The sequence below is a fragment of the Anolis carolinensis genome, chromosome 2 (genome assembly GCF_035594765.1).
Source record: "Anolis carolinensis isolate JA03-04 chromosome 2, rAnoCar3.1.pri, whole genome shotgun sequence".
In the NCBI taxonomy this organism is placed as follows: Eukaryota; Metazoa; Chordata; class Lepidosauria; order Squamata; family Dactyloidae; genus Anolis; species Anolis carolinensis.
Window position 1 is genome coordinate 214,508,494 of NC_085842.1, and position 26,529 is coordinate 214,535,022.

The 26,529-nt window shown below is 42.1% G+C and overlaps 1 protein-coding gene and 1 long non-coding RNA gene across 2 annotated transcripts in view; one reads left to right on the forward strand and one right to left on the reverse strand.

Annotated features, from left to right (window-relative positions):
- Positions 1-26,529, forward strand: part of prag1 (PEAK1 related, kinase-activating pseudokinase 1) — a 75,600-nt gene that overhangs the window by 47,219 nt on the left and 1,852 nt on the right. The window contains exons 4-5 of the mRNA XM_008116634.3: positions 9,849-10,006; positions 20,718-21,448. Coding sequence (XP_008114841.2) covers positions 9,849-10,006; positions 20,718-21,448 — 889 coding nt within the window. The remainder of the gene's footprint in view (positions 1-9,848; positions 10,007-20,717; positions 21,449-26,529) is intronic.
- On the reverse strand, positions 7,738-25,251 carry LOC103279821 (uncharacterized). The gene is made up of 3 exons (XR_001730667.2): positions 25,032-25,251; positions 14,062-14,219; positions 7,738-13,952 (listed from the first exon to the last, which is right to left on the reverse strand). It is a non-coding gene; the product is annotated as an uncharacterized LOC103279821 (long non-coding RNA).

The following is a 26,529-nucleotide window of genomic DNA, read 5'->3' on the forward strand; positions in this document are numbered from 1 at the left end:
AATTGGCCGTCTGCAAGGACGTTGCCCAAGCGACGCCCGGATGTTTTGATGTTTTTACCATCCTTGTAGGAGGCTTCTCTCATGTCCCCACATGGAGCTGGAGCTGATAGAGGGAGCTCATCCGCACTCTCCCCAGGTGGGATTCGAACCTGGCAGCTTTAGAGCTATAGAGTGTTCTGTTGAGAGTCTACATACTTGATGCAAATTTAAAACTTCACATTAGAAATACAGTTTAGGCATCCAAAGAATGGGGGATACAGAGCGACAAGCAAATCCCTATCATAACAGATATGAGTTTGAATTGTGAACAGTTTTCATCGTTTCACTCAGCAGTCTAGAAATTGCACAGCAATTGAAAGAAGATATGAAACGAAACCATCGACTTATTCATCAGCTATCTTTTTTCAAAGATAGCAGTTCCCTTATATTTGTTGGGGCCTGAGCTGATGATGGCTCAGAATGTCATTCCCATATTCTTAGATTTATTTTCATGTTGTAATGTTGTGACACTTGCACACTTTCATGGCCATCCTCCAGTCCCCTTTTTGTCTCCTCTACATTATAGACTTCCCTGGGCAGTGATCTGCCTAGATTTGGAGGAAGATGTGTATTTAAAAATAACACACACTTCCATGGAGGCATGCCAGCCACATGACCTAGGAGGTGTCTACAAACAACGCTGGCTCTTCGGCTTAGAAACGGAGATGAGCACCACCCCACAAAGTCAGACACAACTAGACTTAATGTCAAGAGAAACGTTTACTTGTATACTACATTATTCTGAAAATAGACATATATATGTGGTATTAGTAAATATTGTATTTATAAGTTATATTAGTAAGTAATATGTATATTTTACATTATATATTATAGGTACCCCTAATCAGTGATCTGCTTAGATTTGGGGAGAATGTTTACTATAAAAAACACACACACACACACACACACACACACACTCTCTCTCTCATACACACACATATATGTATGTATAATTACTCTGAAAAAATGGCATGTACTTTTGCATGGTTATATAAAATAAGACTACTACTTTGCTGAAAGTCCTCAGGGTTATTCTCTTGTATGGCAGCAAAGACCCGGAACTGCTGTTCCCAAGCAGCAATGATTTCTATTTCAGTTTTACCTCTATTCAGAAAGTGCAATTTGCACAAGGCATGAGGGCAGGGGAAATAAAGAGAGCTCTCCTCACGTATGACTTCATCACAGTTAGTTCTGCTATATTTCGTGGAAAGCTTTTGAAAAGGACTTCCAGTCTTGAAGCCGTGCCATTGATTTCTTGCATTGATCTGATGCTGTTGGTGTGATTGCATGGCTAAGATGTCAGACATTCCTGAGAAAAAGTTTGATGTTCTGGTTTTACATCATTTGCTGGGATGGTAAGTTACCTATGGATAGCAGTATCCTAATTCTGGTTGTTTCTAGCATTTTAGTAATTTATTTTTTAAATACCTATTGTGGATTTTGATGATAGAGTTTGTTGCCTTGTAGAGCTTTATATAAATGTTGTCCTTGAACAGGTACATGTTTTCTTTCTGAATGGGGTTTGAAAGCTATTATCTTAGGCTGTCCTAGATCCTATTGACCTAAGTGGGAATGGTTCGTTGTATATTAGCATTTGAAAAATCAACATAGATAAAATGTTTACAGATGGTAACATATTTTCTGTGCGTTTGTGTGAGGGACTCCCTAAAAGCAATCTTTGTACTTATCTGGGATGAAATTTATTATATAATGACAATATGAATATGATATATTTTTCTCTGCTGATATTTAGTACATTAATCTTCTACTAATTTGATATTGTGGCCATGCAGTCCACTATTTAGACATAGATTCGAAGAATATGGTATTGGACAGTGGCCACATTCATACATGGCATATTCTGATTGTGGTTTGTGTGACATATGCATCCTGGTTTATTCCTGATTTGATTTGGTGCCACATCCTAGTCCTTTGGTAAGCAATACAAATGTAATGCTAACATAAATAGATAATTTAGCTGTCCCGTATTTACTAATACGCCATCGAATCTAATGCACATCTCAGTTTTCAAAACCCTGAAACCAAAAAAAACCTATTTGCTGCCGAATATAATGTGCAGCGGCAAATGGTAACCTCTTCATAATATGGTTATTACAGTTGCTGCCTGCTTAGAATTTCTTCTTTAAAAACAAAATTGTTAGGACAGCAAAACTTCTAGCAATGGAAGGGAAAACCTTGGGGAATATCTATGCTGTATAATCAATCTACTTTAACTGCCTTGGTTCAGTGCTATGAGTCGGAGGGACTTTAGTTTTACAAGGTTTGGAGCTTTCTCTGCCAAAGAAAGCTGATGCCTCACCAAACTACAAATCCAGGATTGCATAGCATTGAGCCATGACCATTAAATTAGAAATAAGGCCCCTCAAAGAGGAGCTCCTGAAGCAGCCTCCCCTTTGGCTTAGTCTCAGCACTAAGTTTACTGTATAACACAAATCTAGTGTGTACCCCAATTTTGGCAAGGTCATTTATCCAAAAAAGATGAGCCTTAGATTCGAGTAAATATAGTAATTCTCTGCAATCTTTTTGTTGTCATTGTCCCCCAAAAAAGAATAATCTCCTTACTCAACTTGCCTAGCAACTTGCTTTTCTCATCCATCAGTTTTCTGACTACCTCTCATTTTGGGGGAACTTATTATATTTGCAAAATGAAGTGCTGCACAGAGTCTAAGGGCTCATCTGTAGATGTAAATACTTAGATAGAAATATTTCATGACCGATCTAGAGTAGAAATGTTCCAGACTGGCCCCGGAGGCCATGGAGGTGTTCATTTATAGGTTAGGTCAAGGTCATCTCCCATACAAACCTGTTAGATACCTACGATCCTCTGGGGAGGGACTTCTTTCTGTCCCAAAATTTGCCAAGCGCCTTTGATGGGAACAAGAGACATGGCCTTTTCTGTGGCTGCTCTCAGACTGTGGAACTCCCTTCCAAGAGAGACCAATGAATGAAAAACACAGAGGCTATGTCCCATGCAATTGTCATAGGTCAAAACCTAAACTTTCAATGTTATCTAGCTGTAAAAAAAAAAAAAAAAGACGGCCTTCTTTATAAATAGTCTTTTATGATCCCTCTGTCTCTGCAGAGTCTTTGGCGTGTGAACAAATTGTTGAATTCCACCTCTCTTGCTTGCCTTCCGTAGGCAGGTAAAGGCATTCCTGTGCCTCTAGGTATTTGGGGGAAGATGTGGGGCCCACTGCTGTGGAGGTTGTAGGTGGAATTTTTAAATGTAATTTTAATTGTATTTAAAGGTAAAGGTAAAGGTTCCCCCTGATGTTAAGTCCAGTTGTGTCCGACTCTGGGGGTTGGTGCTCATCTCCATTTCTAAGCCGAAGAGCCGGCGTTGTCCATAGACACTTCCAAGGTCATGACTGCATGGAGCACCGTTACCTTCCTGCCGGAGTGGTATCTATTGATGTACTCACATTTGCATGGTTTCGAACTCCTAGGTTGGCAGGAGCTGGGGCTAACAGTGGGTGCTCATTCGGCTTCTCAGAGTCGAACCTGCGATCTTTTGGTCCACAAGTTCAGCAGCGCAGCGCTTTAACTCATTGTGCCACCGTAGGCCCCTAATTGTATTTAGTATATTTTAATTTGATTTTAAGTTTATATCCATACACGAATATTGAATTACGGTTTTTTAATTTTGTATTTGCTTTGTTTTAAATTGTGATTAGAATGTGTGGCTGTTAGCCGCCTTGAATCCCCACAGGGAGAATAAATAAATAAATCAAGTTAATAATTACACTATGTAACACGATTTTTGTTCTTGGGTTATAAATGTCATTTCCTAATTGGGTCTGTCATAAAAACATGGAAAAGGTTTATCAAACTGCAGAAACTTTGTTTTTGCGGGACATCCTGCAGCACATTTTGCTATAGTTTTTCAATGAATTTCTCAGAGTCTCAACCAATTCAACATAACGTATATACTCGAGTATAAGCCATCCCAAATATAAGCTGAGGCACCTAATTTTACCACAAAAAAAACTGGGAAAACAATGACTCGAGTATAAGCCGAGGGTGATAAATTTCAGAAATAAAAACAGATACCAATAAAATTATATTGATTGAAGCATCAGTAGGTTAAACGTTTTTGGATATTTACATAAAGCTCAAATTTAAGATAAGACTGTCCAACTCAGATCAAATCATTATTCTCATCTTCTTCAATGTAAATGTACTTATGTATCCTTTTAATAATAATGGAGTAAAATAATACATGTAATAATAACCGGAGCGAATTACAGGGCGCGTTCAACGCCTCTGTTTAAGGAGCTCCACTGGCTGCCATTTATTTTCCGGGCCCAATTCAAGGTGCAGGTTATCACCTACAAAGCCCTAAACGGTTTGGGACCCACCTACCTTAGAGACCGCATCTCCCTCTATGAACCCACACATTCTCTTCGCTCGTCGGGGGAGGCCCTTCTCTCGCTCCCACCACCCTCACAGTCGCGGTTGGTGGGGACGAGAGAGAGGGCCTTCTCCGTCGTGGCCCCCCGGCTTTGGAACTCGCTCCCTAGAGAGATCAGGCAGGCCCCTACCCTCCTCTCCTTCCGGAAGAGCTTAAAAACCTGGCTGTTCCAAAAGGCCTTCAATGTTTAGTTGTTGCTGGATTGATCTATCTGTTCATTCCTTAATAGTCCCATTGTTGTTGTCTTGCCATTTTATACCGCACTTTATTGTCCATTCAACTTGAGATTTCCTTTTCTCATTTCGTAACACTCTGCATTTTGCCTGGGATCTACGAATTAGTCTCCTGTTTTTAACACTGTATCCTGCTTGTTGATTTTAATGATTGTTTTTATTGATGTTGATGTTTTTTACTGGGATAATTGTTTTATTGCTTTGTTACTGTTATTTGTTTGTTTTATCGGGCCTGGCCCCATGTAAGCCGCCCCGAGTCCCTTCGGGGAGATGGGGCGGGGTATAAAAATAAAGTTATAATAATAATAATAATAATAATAATAAATACAGGAAAATAATACTTGTGTAGAGAAGTTATGTGTAAAACAGAGATTATTGATATGATTTTATTTATTTGTTTGTTAAAGAAAAAAAGAGTTATATATTAGCAAGAAAAAGCCTAGCATGGAAACTAGCTGGAAGCAGCATTTGGTAGGTTGCCATGGTAACACAGCTTCCCTTGGGAGAAAAGGGGCGTGGCTAAGATGACAGTTGGAGGATATTCCCTTTTAAAAGTTCAGTTGCTGTGAGGGTTTAAAAAAGGACAGTTGTGGTTAGGTTTTGGAAAGATTAGGAGCTGTGGAAATCAGCTAAGGACGGCAGCTTATGGTCACTCAGGGGAAAGGCTGGGAATATAAGCTGACCAGGGGAGTTTAGTATACTGTGTTGAAGAGAAGTTATTTAAGAAATATCCATTCAAGAAAGACTACATTGTAACTTAAGATCCGGAACGTTTACTGATTGAAACCATACGCTTATGTACCAAAAATAAACTTGAATTTTGTTATTGTTCATAAAGATAAGTCTCCTTGCCTCTCTGTAAGCCTGTTACCTCACGTTGGTGGCAGTTACCGTACCTATCTATATAAGTTACCGTACTTTCCTATATAAGTTACCATCTTTACTCATTTAAACCCAATCAGTTCCGTTATCCTTCCTTATCCACTAAATCATCCCTGTCATACATTCACACATCCTCCTTCCCTCCCTCTCACACGCGCGCACATCTCCTCAATTGGAGGCAGTAGTGGGATTTAGACAAAGATTTCCCCCTGCCTGAGTTGAGTCCACGAATTGGGCTCTCTTCAATTGGTGGCAGCGGTAGGATAGAAAAGGATTCCATCCCTGTCACCTCAGTCCTCTTCAACTTGTAATAATAAATAGAGTAAAATAATACATGTATTATTAATAATAATACAAATAGAGTAAAATAAATGTAATACAGTAGTAGCAACAATAATAGAGAAAAATAATAAATGTAATAATACCAATAATAGAGAAAAATAATAAATGTAATAATGCCAATAATAATAGAGAAAAATAATAAATGTACCATATATTCTTGAGTATAAGCTGACCCAAATATAAGCCAACCAGGACCCTTACCCGAGTATAAGCCGAGGGGGGCTTTTTCAGTCTTTAAAAAAGGGCTGAAAAACTATGCTTATACTCAAGTATATACAGTAGTTTGTGGCAGCCACAAAAGCCAAGTTTCGGGAGTATAGCAACTGCTTTCAAAGTAAGTACCGCACAATTAAACAGGAATAACATTTCCAAATCAGGAATAGAATTTTTTTTCCAGATTGTGTTACATAGTATTATCATCACCACCTTCTCAATTTCTGGCTTGCAGAAAGGTTTTTACAATCCTGCTGGGATAAAACCAGTTTGACCCCATTGGACCTTTCCTTTCCCTTTCCTGTTGCTGTTGCTGTTGCTGCCAGACAGCCACAGAGCTCCCACCTGTCGCCAGGAACATCAGCAAAGGCTGGTCTGTTCCCTTTCCCTGCGCTGCCAAGTGATGGTGGCACCAGCCCATATGGACATCCAACCAGTTTGCTTTGGAGCCATTTGGCTGCCCACGCTTTGTCCAGAGTGCAGGACTGCTCCAGAGTTTTGATGAAACCCTGGAGCATTCTCCAACTTCCCTTAACATAGGACTAAACTGATTCATCCCAGTTTAGCCCTGAGTTAAAGGGCACAAATCCCTGAGCATCATTGGCACTTCCAGGAACCACTTTTCGTCCTCTTTGGATTTTAAGGCTACTGTAAATAATGGTTTTAAGATGGTGAGATATATTACTTCATTCTTTGTGATGGGATTGTGGCTTTTTGTTTCTCATTTCCTGCCCTGATGTTGTTTATCTAGCTGCAATCAAAATCAAAATAATCTTGTGATATTCATGAGAAATCACATGTATTACAAAATAAGCTTTTGTGGACAGTGATAGAGAGATAATTCTGTTTAATAGACCACATGGTTGGCAGGTATATGTGCACATTAGTGTGAAGGGGGAAATGACCTAAAACAACAATAGTTTAATAGTACAGGTTGATTATTCCTTATCCTCAATACTTAGGACTAAGGGCCCTTCCACATAGTTCTATATTGCAGAACATCAAGGCAGAAAATCCCACAATATCTGCTTTGAACTAAGTTATCCGAGTCCACACTGCCGTATATTCCAGTTCAAAGCAGATAATGTGGATTTTATTCAGCTGTGTGGAAGAGGTCCTTAGAAGAGTTTTGGGTTTTAGATTTTTATTTTTTTTTATTTTTGATTTCAGAATACAGTAGAGTCTCACTTATCTAACATTCGCTCATCCAACGTTCTGGATTATCCAATGCATTTTTGTAATCAATGTTTTCAATACATCATGATATTTTGGTGCTACATTTATAAATACAGTAATTACTACATTGCATTACTGCATATTGAACTGCTTTTTCTGTCAAATTTGTTGTATAACATGATGTTTTGATGCTTAATTTGTAAAATCATAACTTAATTTGATGTTTAATAGACTTTTCCATGATCCCTCCTTATTATCCAACATATTTGTTTATCCAACGTTCTGCCGGCCCGTTTATGTTGTGTAAGTGAGACTCTACTGTATCTGCATTTGCATATCCATACATAGCTCGAAGACGGGCCCCTTCTAAATATGAAATGCATTTAAATTTTGTGCACATTTTACACACAACATCCAAAGGATTTTTATAAATGCTATTTTAAAGAGTTTTGTACATGAAACAGTCTGTTAACGTTGTACCATCAGAAAACAAATGCATCACATGTGGAAAATTTTGGATTTTGAAATATTTTGCATTCCAAAATACCAGATAAGGCATTCTCAACTTGTAATAGTTGTGCGAATTATCATTATAGGTCTACTACTTAGGCGATCCCTCGTTATCTGAGTATGATGGTCCTCCAAGTGTAGTATTTTGGCAGTGGATATGTAGATGACTGTGGAGCCCTATTCATGACCCGCATGTTTTTCTACAGTGAGGACATCGGATTCCAGGTGGAAGGTGGTCCTGGTCAGGCTTGGCTTGACGCGCCTTCCCCTTTCGCCCTCCATTCGTGCCTCTTTGAATTCCCATCACTGCTGGTCACAGCTGACCTCTAGTTAGAGTGTTCAAGGGCCAGGGCTTCCCAGTTCTCAGTGTCTTTGCCACCGTTTTTGAGGTTAGCTTTAAGCCCATCTTTAAATCTCTTTTCCTGTCCACCAACATTCCGTTTTTCATTCTTGAGTTGGGAGTATCGTAACTGCTTTGGGAGGCGGCGATCAGACATTTGGACAACGTGGCCAGTCCAGGGGAGTTGATGGCGAAGGAGCATCGCTTCAATGCTGGTGGTCTTTGCTTCTTCCAGCACACTGACATTTGTCCTCCTGTCTTCCCAAAAGATTTGCAGGATTTTCCGGAGGCAATGCTGGTATAATCATATCCACTGAAATCAAGAGAAACTGTATAAATGGGACTGAGAAATATGTTTGTGCCTTTTTTTTTAACAAAGCAATGCTATTTGAGTATAACAGAACATTTTTATACAGGAAAAAAGTTGCAAATTTTCTCTGTGAATAATGGCTTGGTGGGAAAATGACTATGTGAGCTTTTGTTTTGCTTTTGAGCTACAGATAAAGAGGTAGGTAGGAGGTCCTGTTTAATCAGAAAGGAGCTTTGCCTTGTCAGTGAGCATTCCTTTTGCGATTTATCAGCACAGTGCTCCTAAGTGCTTATTGCAAAGGTATTCTGTGAAGACAATACAAGAGAATCTGCCACTTTGCCTTCCGCATGCAGAGAATAGCATTTCAGAAATGGAAAAACCCTACTTAGTTTTGTTGCAGATGCAGATATGAGAATAGTAGCAGCGAGGCACCCCAGAGGGCCTAACATTAAATAGGATATTTGCAGGTATATGCATCAGCTTGCCTCTGAAATTCACTGATGTAAAAAAAAACTGTGGACACAAGGTAAGGGCTTTTAGGATTCTTCCCACTGTAAATTATGTACACATCCTATTTTCTAAGGGTGATCGTGGGTGCATGTTACATCTGATTACCTACTTAGTGTGTATTGGAAGATATTTAAAGGGAACCTATACTCATTAAAAAGGAGCATGGAAAAAATTTGGCTATTTAGACTTATAAAATTCAGTTCAATGCAATTCAGTCTTATTATTATCATCTCTGGTCCCAATATTGTTGCTGTTGTTGTTTTGTGCACTTGTATTACCTGTGTGCAAAGAGGCCCCATCTGCACTGACAAATAATACACTTTGAACTGCTGACTGACCATTATAATGCAGTTCAAACTGCATTATATGTCAGTGCAGATGGGGTCTCTTTACACACAGTTTTTTTTTACATGTCGGAAGCAACTTGAGAAACTGCAAGTCGCTTCTAGTGTTAGAGAATTAGCTGTCTGCAAGGATGTGGCCCAGGGGACGCCCAGGTATTTTGATGTTTTTACCATCCTTATGGTAGGCTTCTCTCATGTCCCCGCATGGAGCTGGAGCTGATAGAGGGAGCTTATCCGCGCTCTTCCCAGGTTGGATTCGAACCTGCAACCTTCGGGTCAGTATCCCAACCTTCAAGTAATCAGTTCTGCCAGCACAAGGGTTTAACCCACTGCGCCACCGGGGGCACACAGGTAATACAAGTGCACAAAACAACAACAGCAACAATATTAGGACCAGAGAAAAGAGGAAAACAAATTGCAACAAAGCTAGCTGAACCATAGGGATTTTTATATAGACCACATCTTGTTTCAACGTATAGTATTCTCATTGCATTTTATTTCTCCCTGCAATTTCCAGGCATTTTCTGAATATGAACCAAAGTAAATCGGAATTTGAGAGGCACAGCAGTGATTCTGTGGAAAACCTCACTGCCCCTTGCCAAGGGATCCATGTCACTTTCCAAGCTGGCTCCACGGACAGTTTGAATTTGGAAACAAATGCATTCACCAATGGAGGTAATTAAATAGTGTGTGTTAATGTGGGACTCGGGTAAGAAAAAGGATCTCGGAATATGGTTTTGCATTGGCCTAATGATCTCAGAGGAAAGTGTCCCTCCCCAGGGAATCTGTACAAAGTCAATTTCCTTTGGAGGAAAGAATATTGGATCTTTCATATGTTTGGTAACTTTATATTTGTTACTGGCTGAGCATATATTCCTGAAACAGGCACACAGTAATTTGTCCCAAAGCAATAATGCTATTTCTACATTTTGAAAGCCTACATTAGAACCATGCAGCTGCTATTCACATAAGCTAAATTTCAATTGCAACCCCCACACCTCAATTCCATGTTTCTTGGCACCAGTTTAGACAAAGCCAATGCACTCTGCAGGTAGATGTAGTCAATCCAAAAGAGACATGGCCTTCTGCCTTGATTGCCCATTAACCAGCCTGCATTCTTGGTTGCCAAATAAGAAGGGAACTTTGATTAACAGAACAAAATAGCTCATGACGATAGTCTGTTGAAAGAACTGTCTACATTGTCTTGTCGAAGGCTTTCATGGCCGGAATCATTGGGTTGCTGTGAATTTTCCGGGCTGTATGGCCATGTTCCAGAAACATTCTCTCCTGATTTTTCGCCTATATCTATGGCAGGCATCCTCAGAGATTGTGAGGTCTGTTGGAAACTAGGCAAGTGGAGTTTATATATCTGTGGAATGTACAAGGTGGGAGAAAGAACTCTTGTCTGCCTGTGGCATGTGTGAATGTTGCAGTTGGCCAGCTTGATTAACATTGAATAGCCTTGCAGCTTCAAGGTCTGACTACTCACTGCCTGGGGGAATCCTTTGTTGGAAGATGTTAGCTGGACCTGATTGTTTCTTGTCTGGAATGCCCCTGTTTTAAATGTTGTTCTTTATTTACTGTTCTGATTTTAGAGTTTTTTAATACTGGTATCCAGATTTTGTTCATTTTCGTGATTTCCTCCTTTCTGTTGAAATTGTTCACATGCTTGTGGATTTCAATGGCTTCTCTGTGAAGTCTGACGTGGTGGCAGTTAGAATGGTCCAGCACTTCTGCCTCAAGCAGACAAGAGTTCTGTCTCCCATCCTGGTTATTCCATAGATATATAAACCCCACTTGTCTAGTTTCCAACATACCTCACAACCTCTGAGGAAAACTCACAGTTACCCAATTGTCTACATTGCTTGGAAGATCTATGGGCTGAATTTAGGGAAAACCTAGAGGGATTTGATTGTTTTCTAAGGAAGGACCTGCTCCACTTTAGTCACAGAACCCAGTGGTTTCTGTGGTGTCATAGGAATTAGAAGCACACAGGCAGTGGGCTGCGCAATGAGAGCTATCGTTATGACCGCATTAGACTGTTAGGGATCATGAGAAACAGGGAGGTCAATGTCTGTCTCTTGAAATGGCCTTTTTACAGTGTGGTAGTGAAAAATATAATAAAATGTAAAATAAAACAGTATAAAATTCTTAACTGCTGATTTTGCCTCTGTTTCCTGGCAGTCTGTCAATCAAGGATATTGTCTGCCATACTGATTTTCTTTCTCACTGAATCCCACTCCTCTAACAAGTTTCTGAAGAACTATGGATGCTGTTTGAAACAGCCTCCGCCAGTAGCAGAGTGTATGTTTTGCTCCAGTTCCCAAACTCTGTTCTGGGGCAAATCCATGTGCTGCAAACTCCTTGTGCACTATTAAAATGAAATAAATGTTCCTGTTAGTCTGAGCTATTTGCTGTCTTTCCCACACTATTTACTGCTTTGGCTTTGGAGCAAGGTAATGTCCCCAAATCAGTGATTCATTCACAAATAGAGGAAATTGACTCCTTTTACACATAGAAAGTAACAGTTTTGGATGGCTGAGTAGCAAACCATTTCTGTAAGTCACCATAAAAATGTCAGTTCATCCATCCGTCCCACACTAGTAGTGATTTGGGAAATGCCATTGATTAGCTCCCGGTGGCGCAGTGGGTTAAACGGCTGAGCTGCTGAACTTGCTGACCAAAAGGTTGGCAGTTCAGATGTGGGGAGCCAGGTGACCTCCCACTTTTAGCCCCAGCTTCTGCCAACCTAGCAATTTGAAAACATGCAAAGATGTGAGTAGATCAATAGGTACTGCTCCAGTGGAAAGGGAACAGCACTCCTTGCAGTCATGCTGGCCACATAACCTTGGAGGTGTCTACGAACAACATCGGCTCTTCATCTTAGAAATGGAGATGAGCACTAACCCCCAGAGTCGGACACGACTAGACTTAATGTCAAGGGATAACCTTTAACTTTACCTTACTTATTAGTATCTGTCTTGCCCTGCTAAAGAACTCCTATCCTGACCCCAGCATCTGTTGCTGAGCAAGTTTGCTTCTTTCAGCGTGTTCACGTGGCTTACCACATTCTCAAATATTTACCTGGTTCTGGCTTTGCCCGTTGTTGGCAGCAATTGCCCGGTTCTGTGGCAGGGAGCCAGGTTGTCTTCAAAACACTGGCTCTGTCTTCAAAACACTGGCTCTATCTTCCAAGCCCATTCCTTTCTTTGATGGAATGTCTCCATTTGCCGTATGCTATACAGGTTGCATGCAGCAAGTAAGTCCTCATAAGCAGGTTTCAAACCGAGTGCTTTCATTTTTATTTTTTATTTTTTTAATATGGTTGCTGCTATCACAGCTTGGTGCATTTCAAAATAAGGAACTAACGTAGCATTCCATTGCTCTATCCAAAAATGAACTGGGCCATTTTGTTCCCTTCTTGTTCATAAGACTATTTGAGAGGGCCTGATTTCAAACAGAATCATAAAATCATAGAGTTGGAGGAGACCTCGTGGGCCATCCAGTCCAAACCCCTGCCAAGAAGCAGGAAAATCTCATTCAAAGCACCCCGACAGATGGCCATCCAGCCTCTGTTTAAAAGCCTCCAAAGAAGCCTCCACACTCCGGAGCAGAGAGATCCACTGTCGAACAGCTCTCACTGTGAGGAAGTTCTTCCTAATGTTCAGGTGGAATCTCCTTTCCTGTAGTTTGAAGCCGTTGTTCCGCGTCCTAGTCTCCAGGGCAGCAGAAAACAAGCTTGCCCCCTCCTCCCTGTGACTTCCCTCACATATTTATACATGGCCCTCATCATGTCTCCTCTCGGCCTTCTCTTCTGCAAGCTAAACAGGCCGAGCTCTTTAAACCGCTCCTCATAGGGCTTGTTCTCCAGACCCTTGATCATTTTAGTCACCCTCCTCTGGACACATTCTAGCTTGGAGGCAACATCTCCTTTCAGTTGCGGTGCCCAGAATTGGTCACAGTATTCCGGGTATGGTCTGACCAAGGCAGAATAGAGGGGTAAAATAATAATAATAATAATAATAATAATAATAATAATAATAATAATAATAATAATAATAATAGCATGAGTACTTTTTCCTACCTTTGGCAGCCTGCTGCATTTTGTATGCGAGCCACAGAGTAGGAAGCTTGCCATTACCCATGGTTAGCCTGAAAATGCAACATGTGCCATCTGTTTCCAGCCATTCATGCAGAAATTCCTTGGAATAAGGGGGAAACAAAGCAGCCATCCTAGCAAAAGGTCCTGCTAGTAGTATACTATCCTGGACAAAGTTCCTTATGTTCTCCTGCATTGCAGACAGAGCACTACTCCATGCAAGACAGAAAACACATGACTATTCTGTCCAGGGGGAAAATAGGGAGCTTTTGAGCATAATCAGGAAAGCTAATTAAGCTTTGAGCTCTTATTTTTCATCTGGTTTTTCTTGATTTTTCTTCTAAATTCTTCCAGATTTTTCTTCTAGTAAAAAATCAAGAAATCCAACTTTATTCAATCCAATCCAAAGTATCAGTTGCATTGAGACCTATTACTTGGTTGCTTATGTAAGGGACCTTCCAGGTGTCTCTCTTACTGCCTATATTTGTGAAGAACTCACAAATATAGGTGACTTCTTCATATCTGTAGAGAAAAGAAAACAGTTTTACTGGCTGAGATCCAAAAGTGAGGATAAAAAAATTAATGTTTTATTATCTTGCAATTCAAAGTATACCCCTTCATGGTTACTTACAGCAGTTATGCAGCTGATTTGATCTTTTCTCAGTTGCTATTCTACTCAGAAGAAAGCTCTGTTGATTCCAGTGGACTTGTTACACTAGAATTCTCAGGACTTGGCTTCAAAATCCCTTTTACTCAATCTGTTTCAGAATAGACCCTATCCATATTGTCCTGTGGGAAATAAAGGCCATTAAGTTTGTATCATGGTTACAAGATACAAAGGGGAATCCCTTTCTAGGCAAAGAGAAAAGTTCTTCTGAATGTCTAGATTCATTTTAGAATAGACAAATAGGCATCATGACAAGTATATATTTAAATTTGGGCCAACCAGCGTTGGAACTTGGCTACAGGTATGTATGTCCATATTCTAGCCCAGTGGTTTCAACCTGTGGATCCCCAGGGGTTTTGGCTTACAACTCCCAGAAATCCCAGCTGTTAGGATTTCTGAGAGTTGAAGACCCAAACATCTGGGGACCCACAGGTTGAGACCACTGATCTAGCTAATCAGATAGTGTTCAAAGAATCATAGTTACAGGTAAGCAACCTGGCCTTCCTTATCTTGTTTGTAACTCACATAATTAAGTGCGTTGCAAATGAACTTACCAAAAGTAAGTTCCACATCAAGGTCGTGCAGCTATTGAGGCCATCAAGACAATAAAGTGAAAGTCAAACCAAAGCCAGACACAGAAGAAATTAGTCAGCTCGATACTAAGGAGGGTTCTGAAGAACCATCTAAAAAATCAGTTCAAGTTTGAAAATGCAGAACAGTCCCCTCCCCTCAAAGAAGGTATTTAGCAATGAAGACCAAAGGTTAATGACAACAGGGAATGTTCTTCACAATGTTGCTTTTGTGGCAGACGGAAAAGACTGGAGGCAATATAGCACTAGCCACACCTAGGTATGTACACTGGAAGTTCAGAGTTCGGTTCCCACCAAAAAGCTATTCGGCTCTAAAAGGTTTTCAGTGTGGCTCTGTGAAAGTATAAAATCCATGACAATGAGTCATGGATAACACAAAGAAGAATTACTTGTTTTTAATCTTCAGAAGCAACCCAACCTTGAGGTCAGCAGTTCAGCCAGCACAAAGGTGAAGTGCTGACCTGAAGGTTGGGTTGCTTCTGAAGATTGAATACCAGTAATTCTTATTTCTGTCCTCCACGACTCACTGTCATGGATCTTATACTTTCACAGAGCCACACTGAGAACTTTTTAGAGATGAAGATTGCCAATTCGAAACCACATAGAATCATAGAATAGTAGAGTTGGAAGAGACCTCATGGGCCATCCAGTCCAAACCCCTGCTAAGAAGCAGGAAATCGCATTCAAAGCACCCCCGACAGATGGCCATTCAGCCTCTGTTTAAAAGCAAAGAAGGAGCCTCTACCACGGCCCGGGGGAGAGAGTTCCACTGTCGAACAGCTCTCACAGTGAGGAAGTTCTTCCTGATGTTCAGGTGGAATCTCCTTTCCTGTAGTTTGAAGCCATTGTTCCGTGTCCTAGTCTGCAGGGCAGCGGAAAACAAGCTTGCTCCCTCCTCCCTATGACTTCCCCTCACGTATTTGTACATGGCTATCATGTCTCCTCTCAGCCTTCTCTTCTGCAGGCTAAACATGCCCAGCTCTTTAAGCCGCTCCTCATAGGGCTTGTTCTCCAGACCCTTAATCATTTTAGTTGCCCTCCTCTGGACGCTTTCCAGCTTGTCAACATCTCCCTTCAACTGTGGTGCCCAGAATTGGACGCAGTATTCCAGGTGTGGTCTGACCAAGGCAGAATAGAGGGGGAGCATGACTTTCCTGGATCTAGACGCTATTCCCCTATTGATGCAGGCCAGAATCCCGTTGGCTTTCTTAGCAGCCGCATCACATTGTTGGCTCATGTTTAACTTGTTGTCCACAAGGACTCCAAGATCTTTTTCACATGTACTGCTGTCTAGCCAGGCATCCCCCATTCTGTATCTTTGCATTCCATTTTTTCTGCCGAAGTGAAGTATCTTGCATTTGTCCCTGTTGAACTTCATTTTGTTAGTTTCGGCCCATCTCTCTAGTCTGTCAAGATCGTTTTGAATTCTGCTCCTGTCTTCTGGAGTGTTAGCTATCCCTCCCAATTTGGTGTCGTCTGCAAACTTGATGATCGTGCCTTCTAACCCTTCGTTTAAGTCGTTAATAAAGATGTTGAACAGAACCGGGCCCAGGACGGAGCCCTGCGGCACTCCACTTGTCACTTCTTTCCATGATGAAGATGACGCATTGGTGAGCACCCTTTGGGTTCGTTCGCTTAGCCAATTACAGATCCACCTAACCGTAGTTTTGTCTAGCCCACATTTTACTAGTTTGTTTGCCAGAAGGTCGTGGGGGACTTTGTCGAAGGCCTTACTGAAATCCAGGTAGGCTACATCCACAGCATTCCCTGTATCGATCCAACTCGTAACTCTATTGAAAAAAGAGATCAGATTAGTCTGGCATGACTTGTTTTTGGTAAATCCGTGTTGACTATTAGCAATGACCGCACTTGTTTCTAAGTGTTTGCAGACCACTTCCTTAATGATCTTTTCCAGAATCTTGCCTGGTATCGATGTGAGGCTGACCGGACGGTAATTGTTTGGGTCGTTCTTTTTTCCCTTCTTGAAGATAGGGACCACATTCGCCCTCCTCCAATCTTCCGGGACTTCTCCTGTTCTCCAAGAACTCTCGAAGATAATTGCTAGTGGTTCTGAAATAACTTCCGCTAATTCCTTCAATACTCTTGGATGTAGCTGATCTGGCCCTGGCGACTTGAATTCGTTTAGAGTGGCCAGGTGTTCCTGGACAACTTGTTTCCCTATTTGGGGTTGGATTTCCCCCAATCCTTCGTCCATTCCATGTTGAAGATGGCTTTCTTTTTGTGAGAAGACCGAGGCAAAGAAGGCATTAAGTAGTTCTGCCTTTTCCCTGTCCCCTGTCGCCATCACCCCATCTTCTCCTTGCAATGGCCCTATCGCCTCCTTTTTCTTCCTTTTTCTACCAACGTAAGCAAAAAAGCCTTTTTTGTTGTTTTTTATGTCCCTGGCAAGCCTGAGCTCATTTTGCGCTTTAGCCTTGCAAACCTTTTCCCTGCAGGTGTTGGCTATACGTTTGAATTCTTCTTTGGTGATTTCTCCCCTTTTCCACTTCTTGTGCATGTCACTTTTGAGCTTTAGCTCAGTTAGAAGTTCTTTGGACATCCATTCTGGCTTCTTTGCACTTGTCTTATTTTTCTTCTTTGTTGGCACTGTTTGCATTTGCGCCTTGAGTATTTCACTTTTGAAAAACTCCCATCCATCCTTAACTCCCTTGTTTTTTAATACTGGCGTCCATGGAATGCCGCTCAGTAATTCCTTCATTTTTTGGAAGTCAGCTCTCTTAAAGTCCAGAATGCGTGTTTGACTTGTCTTAGTTTCGGCATTCCTTTGTACTGCAAACTGCAAGAGCACATGGTCACTTGCCCCTAAGGATCCGACGACTTCAACTGTATTGATCAGGTCTTCCACATTTGTTAAGATTAGATCAAGAGTTGCTGATCCCCTTGTTGCCTCTTCTACTTTCTGGACCATAAAATTGTCTGCAAGGCAAGTGAGGAATTTGTTGGACTTTGTACTCTTGGCTGAGTTTGTTTTCCAGCAGATATCAGGATAATTGAAATCGCCCATGACTACTATATCTCTTCTTTGTGCCTGTTTGGTCAGCTGTTGACAGAAGGCTTCATCGAGTCCTTCATCCTGACTCGGAGGTCTGTAGTAGACACCCACGACAAGATCTTTTTGAGTCCCGGTTCCCTTGATTCTTATCCAGATGCTTTCAAGCTGGTTTCCCAGATTACAGTCTTGCATTTCTTCTGCAATGTAACTGTTTTTGACATATAAAGCTACTCCCCCTCCTCTTCCCTTTGTTCTATTTCTGTGAAAGAGGTTATAGCCCTCAATGGCTACATTCCAGTGATGGGAGTCATCCCACCAGGTTTCAGTGATGCCTATGACATCGTATGTGTGGTGCTGTGCCACGAGACAGGGTGAGCTCCCGTCTGTCAGCTCTAGCTTTCTGGAACATGAGAGAAGCCTCCCAGCAGGATGGTACCAACACATCTGGGCACCCCTGGGTAACGTCTCTGTAAATGGCTAATTCTCTCACACCAGAAGCAACTTGCAGTATGTTCTCAAGTCGGGGTTGTTGTGTGTTTTCCAGGCTGTATGACCATGTTCCAGAAGTATTTTCTCCTGATGTTTCGCCCACATCTATGGCAGGCATCCTTAGAGGTTGTGAGGTATACCTCTGAGGATGCCTGCCATGGATGTAGGCAAAACATCAGGAGAGAATACCGCTGGAACATGGCCATACAGCCCAGAAAACATAAAACAAAATTGTGATTCTGGCCATGGAAGCCTTCGCCAACACATGTTCTCAAGTTGCTTCTGACACTATTTTTAAAAATCTTCAGAAAATAGAAGGAAGAGAAGACTTCTATATAGAACAACATCATAATTCATGGTATACTATCGGAGTACTCTTTGTTATCCTTCTATAGGAACTGCATAAGCAGTTACCCACGCTTTCAAAATTGTTTGAAACATTTCCTCTACTTATACCTTAATGTCACCTTACACATTATTCTCTTCACCTCCCAGCAGTCTAAAATAAAGGAAATGCATAATTGTGATCCCGGGTGCTCATTTTGGAAAGTATTAGCATTGCTTCATTGATGGAAAGAGAGGTTGAAACATTCCACAGAATAATTCCATGCTGGTTTTCTTTGCTGTTATCCATTTATTTTGGGAGTTGTGGGATGAAACAGTTTCTTCCGTTTTGTCATGTGTCGTGAGCCTTCAAGTCGACTTGCAGTGACCCCATGAATTCCATATAATTTTTTTAAGATAAGGAATAGTCAGAGGTAGTATTGGCAGTTCCTCTCTCTAAAATATAGCCTATAGCGCCTGGTATTCGTTGGTGGTTCCCAGTCCAAAGTACACTGACTCTGCTTAGTTTCCAAGGCTAGGGAGGATCTGGTGTCTTTAGGGCAGTGGTTCCCAACCTTTGGCCCTCCAGTTGTTTTGGGCTTCAACTCTCAGAAATCCCAGCCAGTTTACCAGCTGTTAGGAACTGTGGGAGCTGAAGTCCAAAACACCTAGAGGCCCAAAGGTTGGGAACCACTGCTTTAGGATATTTATCCCCCCCCCCCCCCACACACACACACAAGCACCCTGTTATTTTTGTTAGGTAAAGGTATTTTTGGGGTTGTTGTATGTTTTCCAGGCTGTATGGCCATGTTCCAGAAGTATTCTCTCCTGACGTTTCGCCCACATCTATGGCAGGCATCCTCAGAAGTTGTGACATATGGAGAAACTAAGCAAGGAAGGTTTATATATCTCTGTGAAAAGTCCAGGGTGAGAGAAGAACTCTTGTCAGTTGGAGGCCAGTGTGAATGTTGTAGTTATTCACCTTAATTAGCATTGAATAGCTTCATCTCCTGGCTTCTTCCTGCCTGAGGGCATCCTTTGTTAAGAGTTGTTAGCTGCCCCTGATTGATTCATGTCTAGAACTCCTCTGTTTTCAGTGTTGCTTCTTATTTACTTTTCTGATTTTTGAGTTTTTTAATACTGGTAACCAGATTTTGTTCATTTTCATGGTTTCCTCCTTTCTGTTGAAGTTGTCCACATGCTTGTGGATTTCAATGGCTTTTCTGTGTAGTCTGACATGATAGTTGTTGGAGTGGTCGAGGATGCCCCCAGGCAGGAAGAAGCCAGGAGATGAAGCTATTCAATGCTAATTAAGGTGATTAACTACAACACAGAAATACTCGACCACTCCAACAAGTCACAACCTCTAAGAATGCCTGCCATAGATGTGGGCGAAACATCAGGAGAGAATACTTCTGGAACATGTCCATACAGCCTGGAAAACATACAACAATCCTGTGATCCTGGCCAACACAAAGGTATTTTTGTTAGGTTAGAGTCATGTCCGACTCTAGGGGTTGGTGCTCATCTCCATTTCTAAGCCGAAGAGCCAGCATTGTCCGTAGACACCTCCAAGGACATGTGGCCGGCATGACTTCATGGAGAGCCATTACTTTCCCACCGGAGCAGTACCTATTGATCTACTCACATTTGCATTTTTTCGAACTGCTAGGTTGGCAGAAGCTGGGGCCAACAGTGGGACCTCACCCCACTCCCCATATCCGAACTGCCGACCTTTTGGTTAACCCGTTGCACCACCGGGGATTCCGTCATTTTTGTTATACTTCTAAAATAACTCAGCTGCCCATCACGACGACTTCTCCTGGGTTTTGCTATCACTTCTTCCCTCTGTAGATGGCCCTGGCTCTGTCTGGGAGTATATGGGTGGAGGTCTCAGCAAAGGGTAGGTTACTTTCCACACCACTTTTACCCCATTCTAAGGAATGGAGGTGCAGGAATGGGGTCCACGTGATCTTCCTTGACACGGATTGATGCCATGCCACGCAAAATACCACACCACATTTTGTTCATCCCCTATGTACGTTCTCAGCCTTTAGTTTGTTTTCTTATGCCGTGCTTGCATGGGATGACTTGTATATATGCAGAACCTGATACTTCCATCTGGCATTGTCAAGCATCTTTATTTTTCCATGCTGGTAGAAATCTCTGCTTCATAATTGGTTTACTGCCTATATGTCTTTCAGGACAGCCGTGCAAAATGAGCCGTGCAGGGAAGCAGGTCTTTCCTTCGGCTCCTTTCTCTTCATGTTCCAACAAAGACAGGACACCTTGCAAAGATTTGCAGCCGCCCCCTCTGCCACAGAAGAAAACAGTCAGCAGAGCTGTCTCATCACCCGATGGCTTTTACTGGGGACCGGCCTCTCCGGCTAGAGCAGCCATCCCCCCCACCAGCCCCAAGCTGAACTTCAGCCAGTCAGAAAGCAATGTCTGTGTCCGAGAAGAGTCTTCCTTTGGCTCTAACTTGGGAGTCAACCACCGGACCTTTTCCTCCTCTGAGTCCTTCGAGAAAGCTTTCAAAGGATCCAATTTCCCATTTCCATGTTCTGGTCAGAACAGCAATGCCTGCTGTAGCCAGAACAAAAACTTGCCCACTCGTTCTTCTTCCCAGCACAGTATGTCCACCCAGGTGTCCTCTTCCGGCTCCAGCCTCCAACTCCACAACCTGCTCAGTAACATTGACAACAAGGAAGGGGTGTACGCCAAGCTGGGAGGGCTCTACGCAGAATCCTTACGCCGCCTTGTTTCCAAATGTGAAGACTGTTTCATGCGCGACCAGAAGAGTGAGCTGCATTTCAGTGAGAACAACTGGTCGCTCTTCAAACTGATATGTAACAAGCCATGCTGTGATTCGGGGGATGCCATCTATTACTGTGCCACCTGCTCCAAAGACCCCTTGAGCACCTATGCTGTGAAGGTATGTAAGCAGCCATTACATAATGAAGAAAGGGAACACCTTTCTTTGCTGATTACTGCCAAGAAATGTCATTGAGGTGAAGGTGATAATGCTAATGATGAGATGAAACCAGACCTAAAATTTGAGGAGGGTTGCATAGTTCTGCCTTTATTCAAATCCACTCTGTACAGCTCCATTCCTTCTTGCGTTCTCACATAGACACTGCATAATAATATAATAATAACACTACAGTAGAGTCTCACTTATCCAACGTAAACGGGCCGGCAGAACATTGGATAAGCGAATATGTTGGATAATAAGGAGAGATTAAGGAAAAGTCTATTAAACATTAAATTAGGTTATGATTTTACAAATTAAGCACCAAAACATCATGTTATACAACAAATTTGACAGAAAAAGTAGTTCAATACACAGTAATGCTATGTAGTAATTACTGTATTTACAAATTTAGCACCAAAATATCATGATCTATTGAAAACATTGACCAAAAAAATGCATTCTGCCGGCCCGTTTATGTTGGATAAGTGAGACTCTACTGTAATAACATTTTATATCCGTGTATCTGGAACAGTCATTCCATTTACAGGCCTGTGATTTCCTCTATCCCCTTGTCTCTTTGAAAGAAAAAGTGGAAAAATTTTGTTTTGTTTTTGGCCCGTTGCAAAGGCTGATGTTGGAAATATGTTGCATATTTTACTTAACGATTCAGAAATCTCAAATTATGGTTTTTTTTCCAAACTTTTTTGATGCCCTGGTGGCTCAATGGGTTAAATCGCTGAGCTGCTGAACTTGCTGACCGAAAGGTTGGTGGTTCGAATCCGGGGAGCGGAGGGTACTTTCACTGTTAGCCCCAGCTTCTGCCAACCTAGCAGTTTCTAAGCTCTTTGGCTTAGAAATATAGATGAGCACCAACCCCCAAAGTCGGGCACAAGTAGACTTAATGTCAGAGGAAAACCTTTACCTACTTAGCAAGAGTGAATCAGGCAATGCAGACCTGGAAATATTTTTTTGTAATGTGTGGGGCTACAGCAAGCATCAGAGGCCTGGAAACAAATCCATAACTGGCTGAATCCAAAACCTGTACAATTTATTGTTGTGCCCCTCTTTCTCTGCACGGTATTAATTGTGGCACTCATTTTCAATGCGCTGCACGGACCACCGTCTGCACAGATGCTGGTTTCACAAAGGCCAGGCTTCCTGTTGCTCAAGTTACTTCCCTTGGTTTGGATTCCCAGTGGAGGCTTACTACAGAAAGGGTGTGCTTGCAAAGGAATGAGACAAACCATTTTTTGTCTTCCCTGCAGACCACACGCATGTGTTCCTGCATTACAAAATGTGCCTTTATTGTCTGACATTGGCAGACAGTAGCACACTGAAGCTCAGACAAAAGAACGGAGATGTATGCTTGGCTGCTGTGCATGGATTCCAAATGGGGAAATGTAGCTAGGCAATTTTTCAGGAATGCTTTCATTCCCATCGCTGGAATATGTCTAATAGGCAATAGTTTGAAGGTTCGGAAGCCCCTTTCCCGGCGCACCCGATCTGTGTGTTGTTGTGGCACGGCTTGCAGGCATGAAAGAAGCTATAGATCAGATCACTGCGAAAGTCATGCTTCAACAGGCCTTTCTCTTTCAAAGTGTGAGCAAAGACAAGGCCCCTGTCATCTTTGGGAGCCAAGGCACTGTTCATCCTTTCCTCACAAAAGATAAAATAATGAGCAGGATTGGCAGGAAACCGAGCCCAAGCAATTTCACTTCAAAAGCCTCATCTCAAGGCTGAACTACACATTTGACAGAAGACCAAAGATTGCGAATGTGGGTCTGCAGAACCGAATAGGCGAAAGGAGGTCACAATTTAGGAGAAAGAAGTGGTAACAACCCTTTCACACCTATCAATTTTCCTTCTTGAGCCCGTTTTTCCTTGCAGTACGGTCAGCCCTCTGCATTCACATGGGTTAGCAGTACAGAACCCCCATGAAAGCAAAAACCTACAGATGCAGAAATTGCTTGTTTTATTTGAGAGAACACCACTCCAGGAATTTCTAGGTCTTCTATCATGACTCTATGGTCAACATCTGCTAGAAGCTGAACATAGAATTGCACTGGAGAAACTACAGGTTCCTAGAGGTATTTTCTCCCTAGAAATCTCTAGCATGAATGGAGGAAGCTGTCCATAGAGTCATAATGGAAGACCTAGAGATTCACAACATCACATAGAATCATAGAGTTGGAAGAGACCTTGTGGGCCATCCAGTCCAACCCCCTGCCAAGAAGCAGGAAAATAGCATTCAAAGCACCCCTGACAGATGCCATCCAGCCGCAGCTTTAAAATTTCCAAAGGCGGAGCCTCCACTACACTCCAGGGCAGAGAGTTCCACTGCTGAACAGCTCTCACAGTGAGGAAGATCTTCATCATGTTCAGGTGGAATCTCCTTTCCTGTAGTTTGAAGCCATTGTTCTGCGTCCTAGTCTCCAGGGCAGCAGAAAACAAGTTTGCCCCCTCCTCCTTATGATTCTGTGATTCTTGGGGATAACATTTTAAATCAAATCTGTGAATATTCAAATCTGCAAAAGTTAAAACTGCAAATGTGGAGGGACAACTGTAGTTGGGGCTAGAGAAGGGGCAAATGCATAGTGAGGACTCATTTATCAGCCTCTGATTTTATAAAGACCTTCCCTTCCCATGGAAAAGTGTGGACTCCCTATTAACACACTGGAAGTGGAAATAATACACAAAAAATTGTGTAATGTCCGTGTTTCTCAAGAGTTGTGAAACCTTGAAAAGAAACATCATGAACCAAAGATCTTTGGAGTTCAGGATTCATTGCACAGAAAATATGTGAACACTCCCCAAAGATTGCAGTTTTTAAAGATTTCTTCACAGAAGGAAGAAAAAAAATCATCCATATCACTCATTGCTTCCTTTTGATAAGAAAATTAGCAAAGGGCTTTTTTGTGTGTCAGGAGTGGCTTGAGAAACTGCCACCTGCAAGGACGTTGCCAAGGGGACTCCTGGATGTTTTACCATCTTGTGGGAGGCTTCTCTCATGTCCCCACATGGGAAGCTGGAGCTGACAGATGGGTGCTCACCCTACTCTCCAGATTTTAACTATCGACCTTTCAGTCAGCAGTCCTGCCGGCACAAAGGTTTAACCCAGTGGTTCTCGACCTGTGGGTCCCCAGATGTTTTGGCCTTCAACTCCCAGAAATCCTAACAGCTGGTAAATTGGCTGGGATTTTGGAAGTTGTAGGCCAAAACACCTGGGGACTCACAAGTTAAGAACCACTGGTTTAACCCATTGCACCACCGGAGGCTATGTCTCTAGGCAATGCACACACAGACACAAAGTAGAGACACATAAGGAGAAGGATGTGTCACGTAGGAAAATTTTATTGTAAAGACGTACATATCAAAATTAGCAAAAAGCATCATAGAATCATAGAGAATCATATGAATCCAATTCCTTCAAGCCCATCTATAAAAATTACAATGTCCCAAAAGAGTCTGAAATCACATTCAGCCATGTATAAAATGAAATGCAATGTCCATAACAGATCTAACTGACACTACTTGCTCTACTCACAATGCCCCGAATAATTTGGTCTTCAGATATATGTCGGGGAAGCAGCAGGTCAGGATAGCTTTGACTAGCCTGCAGTCACACTTCCCAGCTAGGTAGGCAACTCCTTCATCAGTCCCAAGTCATTCCTCTCTCACCATGTGTAGTGCCTTGTGTTTTTATAACCTTTGGCCTCCAAAGAATCTGGAAAATTTCACACCGACAGGTTTTCCCTTTGGAGATACAGTGTGTCTCATGATCTTCAGCAGGTCTTATGTCATGATGTTTCCTAAATCTAATCTAAGGCTCATATTGTTACCCTTCGGTTACCTAGAATATGCCCTTTTGGCTCCAGGATAATGGTGTTATCACATGCCCCTGGAATTTCATAGTCTGGCTAGGGCTGATAAGACAGTTGCCATCCAACATTTAAAGGGCAGAGTTGCCTGCCTTGGCTTTAGAACAGTGGTTCTCAACCTGTGGATCCCCAGATGTTTTGGCCTTCAACTTCCAGAAATCCTAACAGCTGGTAAACTGGCTGGGATTTCTGGGAGTTGTAAGCCAGAACACCTGAAGAACCACAGGTTGGGAACCACTGTTTTAGAGCATCTCCAAAGGGGACTCAGCATCTGCTGAATATAAATGCCTTCTTCTTGCCATCATTTCTGCCAAATGGTCCAATTGCAGAGGCTTGCTCAGTGAAAGTCAGATGGCATGAAAGTTAGCAACATGATCCAGTGATATTTCTTCTACTTCAGTCCTGGCTTAATCTGGACAATCTGAACAGAAAAATTTGGCTCATTTTGATATATCCCTAAATGACATGGGAAATTCTGAGAGTTGTAGTCTAAAAGTACAACTTTTAGGCCCGGGCTGTGGCGCAGCCAGCTGCAGCCATCTGCAACAAATCACTCTGACCAAGAGGTCATGAGTTCGAGGCCAATTTGGAGCCTGCATTTGTCTCTGTCTTTGTTCTATGTCAAGGCATTGAATGTTTGCCTTATATATGTAATGTGATCCGCCCTGAGTCCCCTTTGGGGTGAGAAGGGCGGAATATAAATACTGTAAATAAATAAATAAATAGACTTTCTCAAGCTCTAGATTTTGTCATTCAACAAAACTGCTTCGCTTCTGGTGTGAGAGAATTGACCTTCTGCAAGTACGTTGCCCAGGGGATGCCCAGATGTTTTACTTTCCTTTGGGAGGCTTCTCTCATGTCCCCACATGGGGAACTGGAGCTGACAGAGGGAGCTTACCCGCTCTCCCCCAGATTCGAACAGTCGACCTGTCAGTCAGCATTCCTGCCAGCACAAAGGTTTAACCACACCAGAAACTACAGTAGAGTCTCACTTATCCAACATAAACGGGCCGGCAGAACGTTGGATAAGTGAATATGTTGGATAATAAGGAGGGTTTAAGGAAAAGCCTATTAAACATCAAATTAGGTTATGATTTTACAAATCAAACATCAAAACATCATGTTATACAACAAATTTGACAGAAAAAGTAGTTCAATACACAG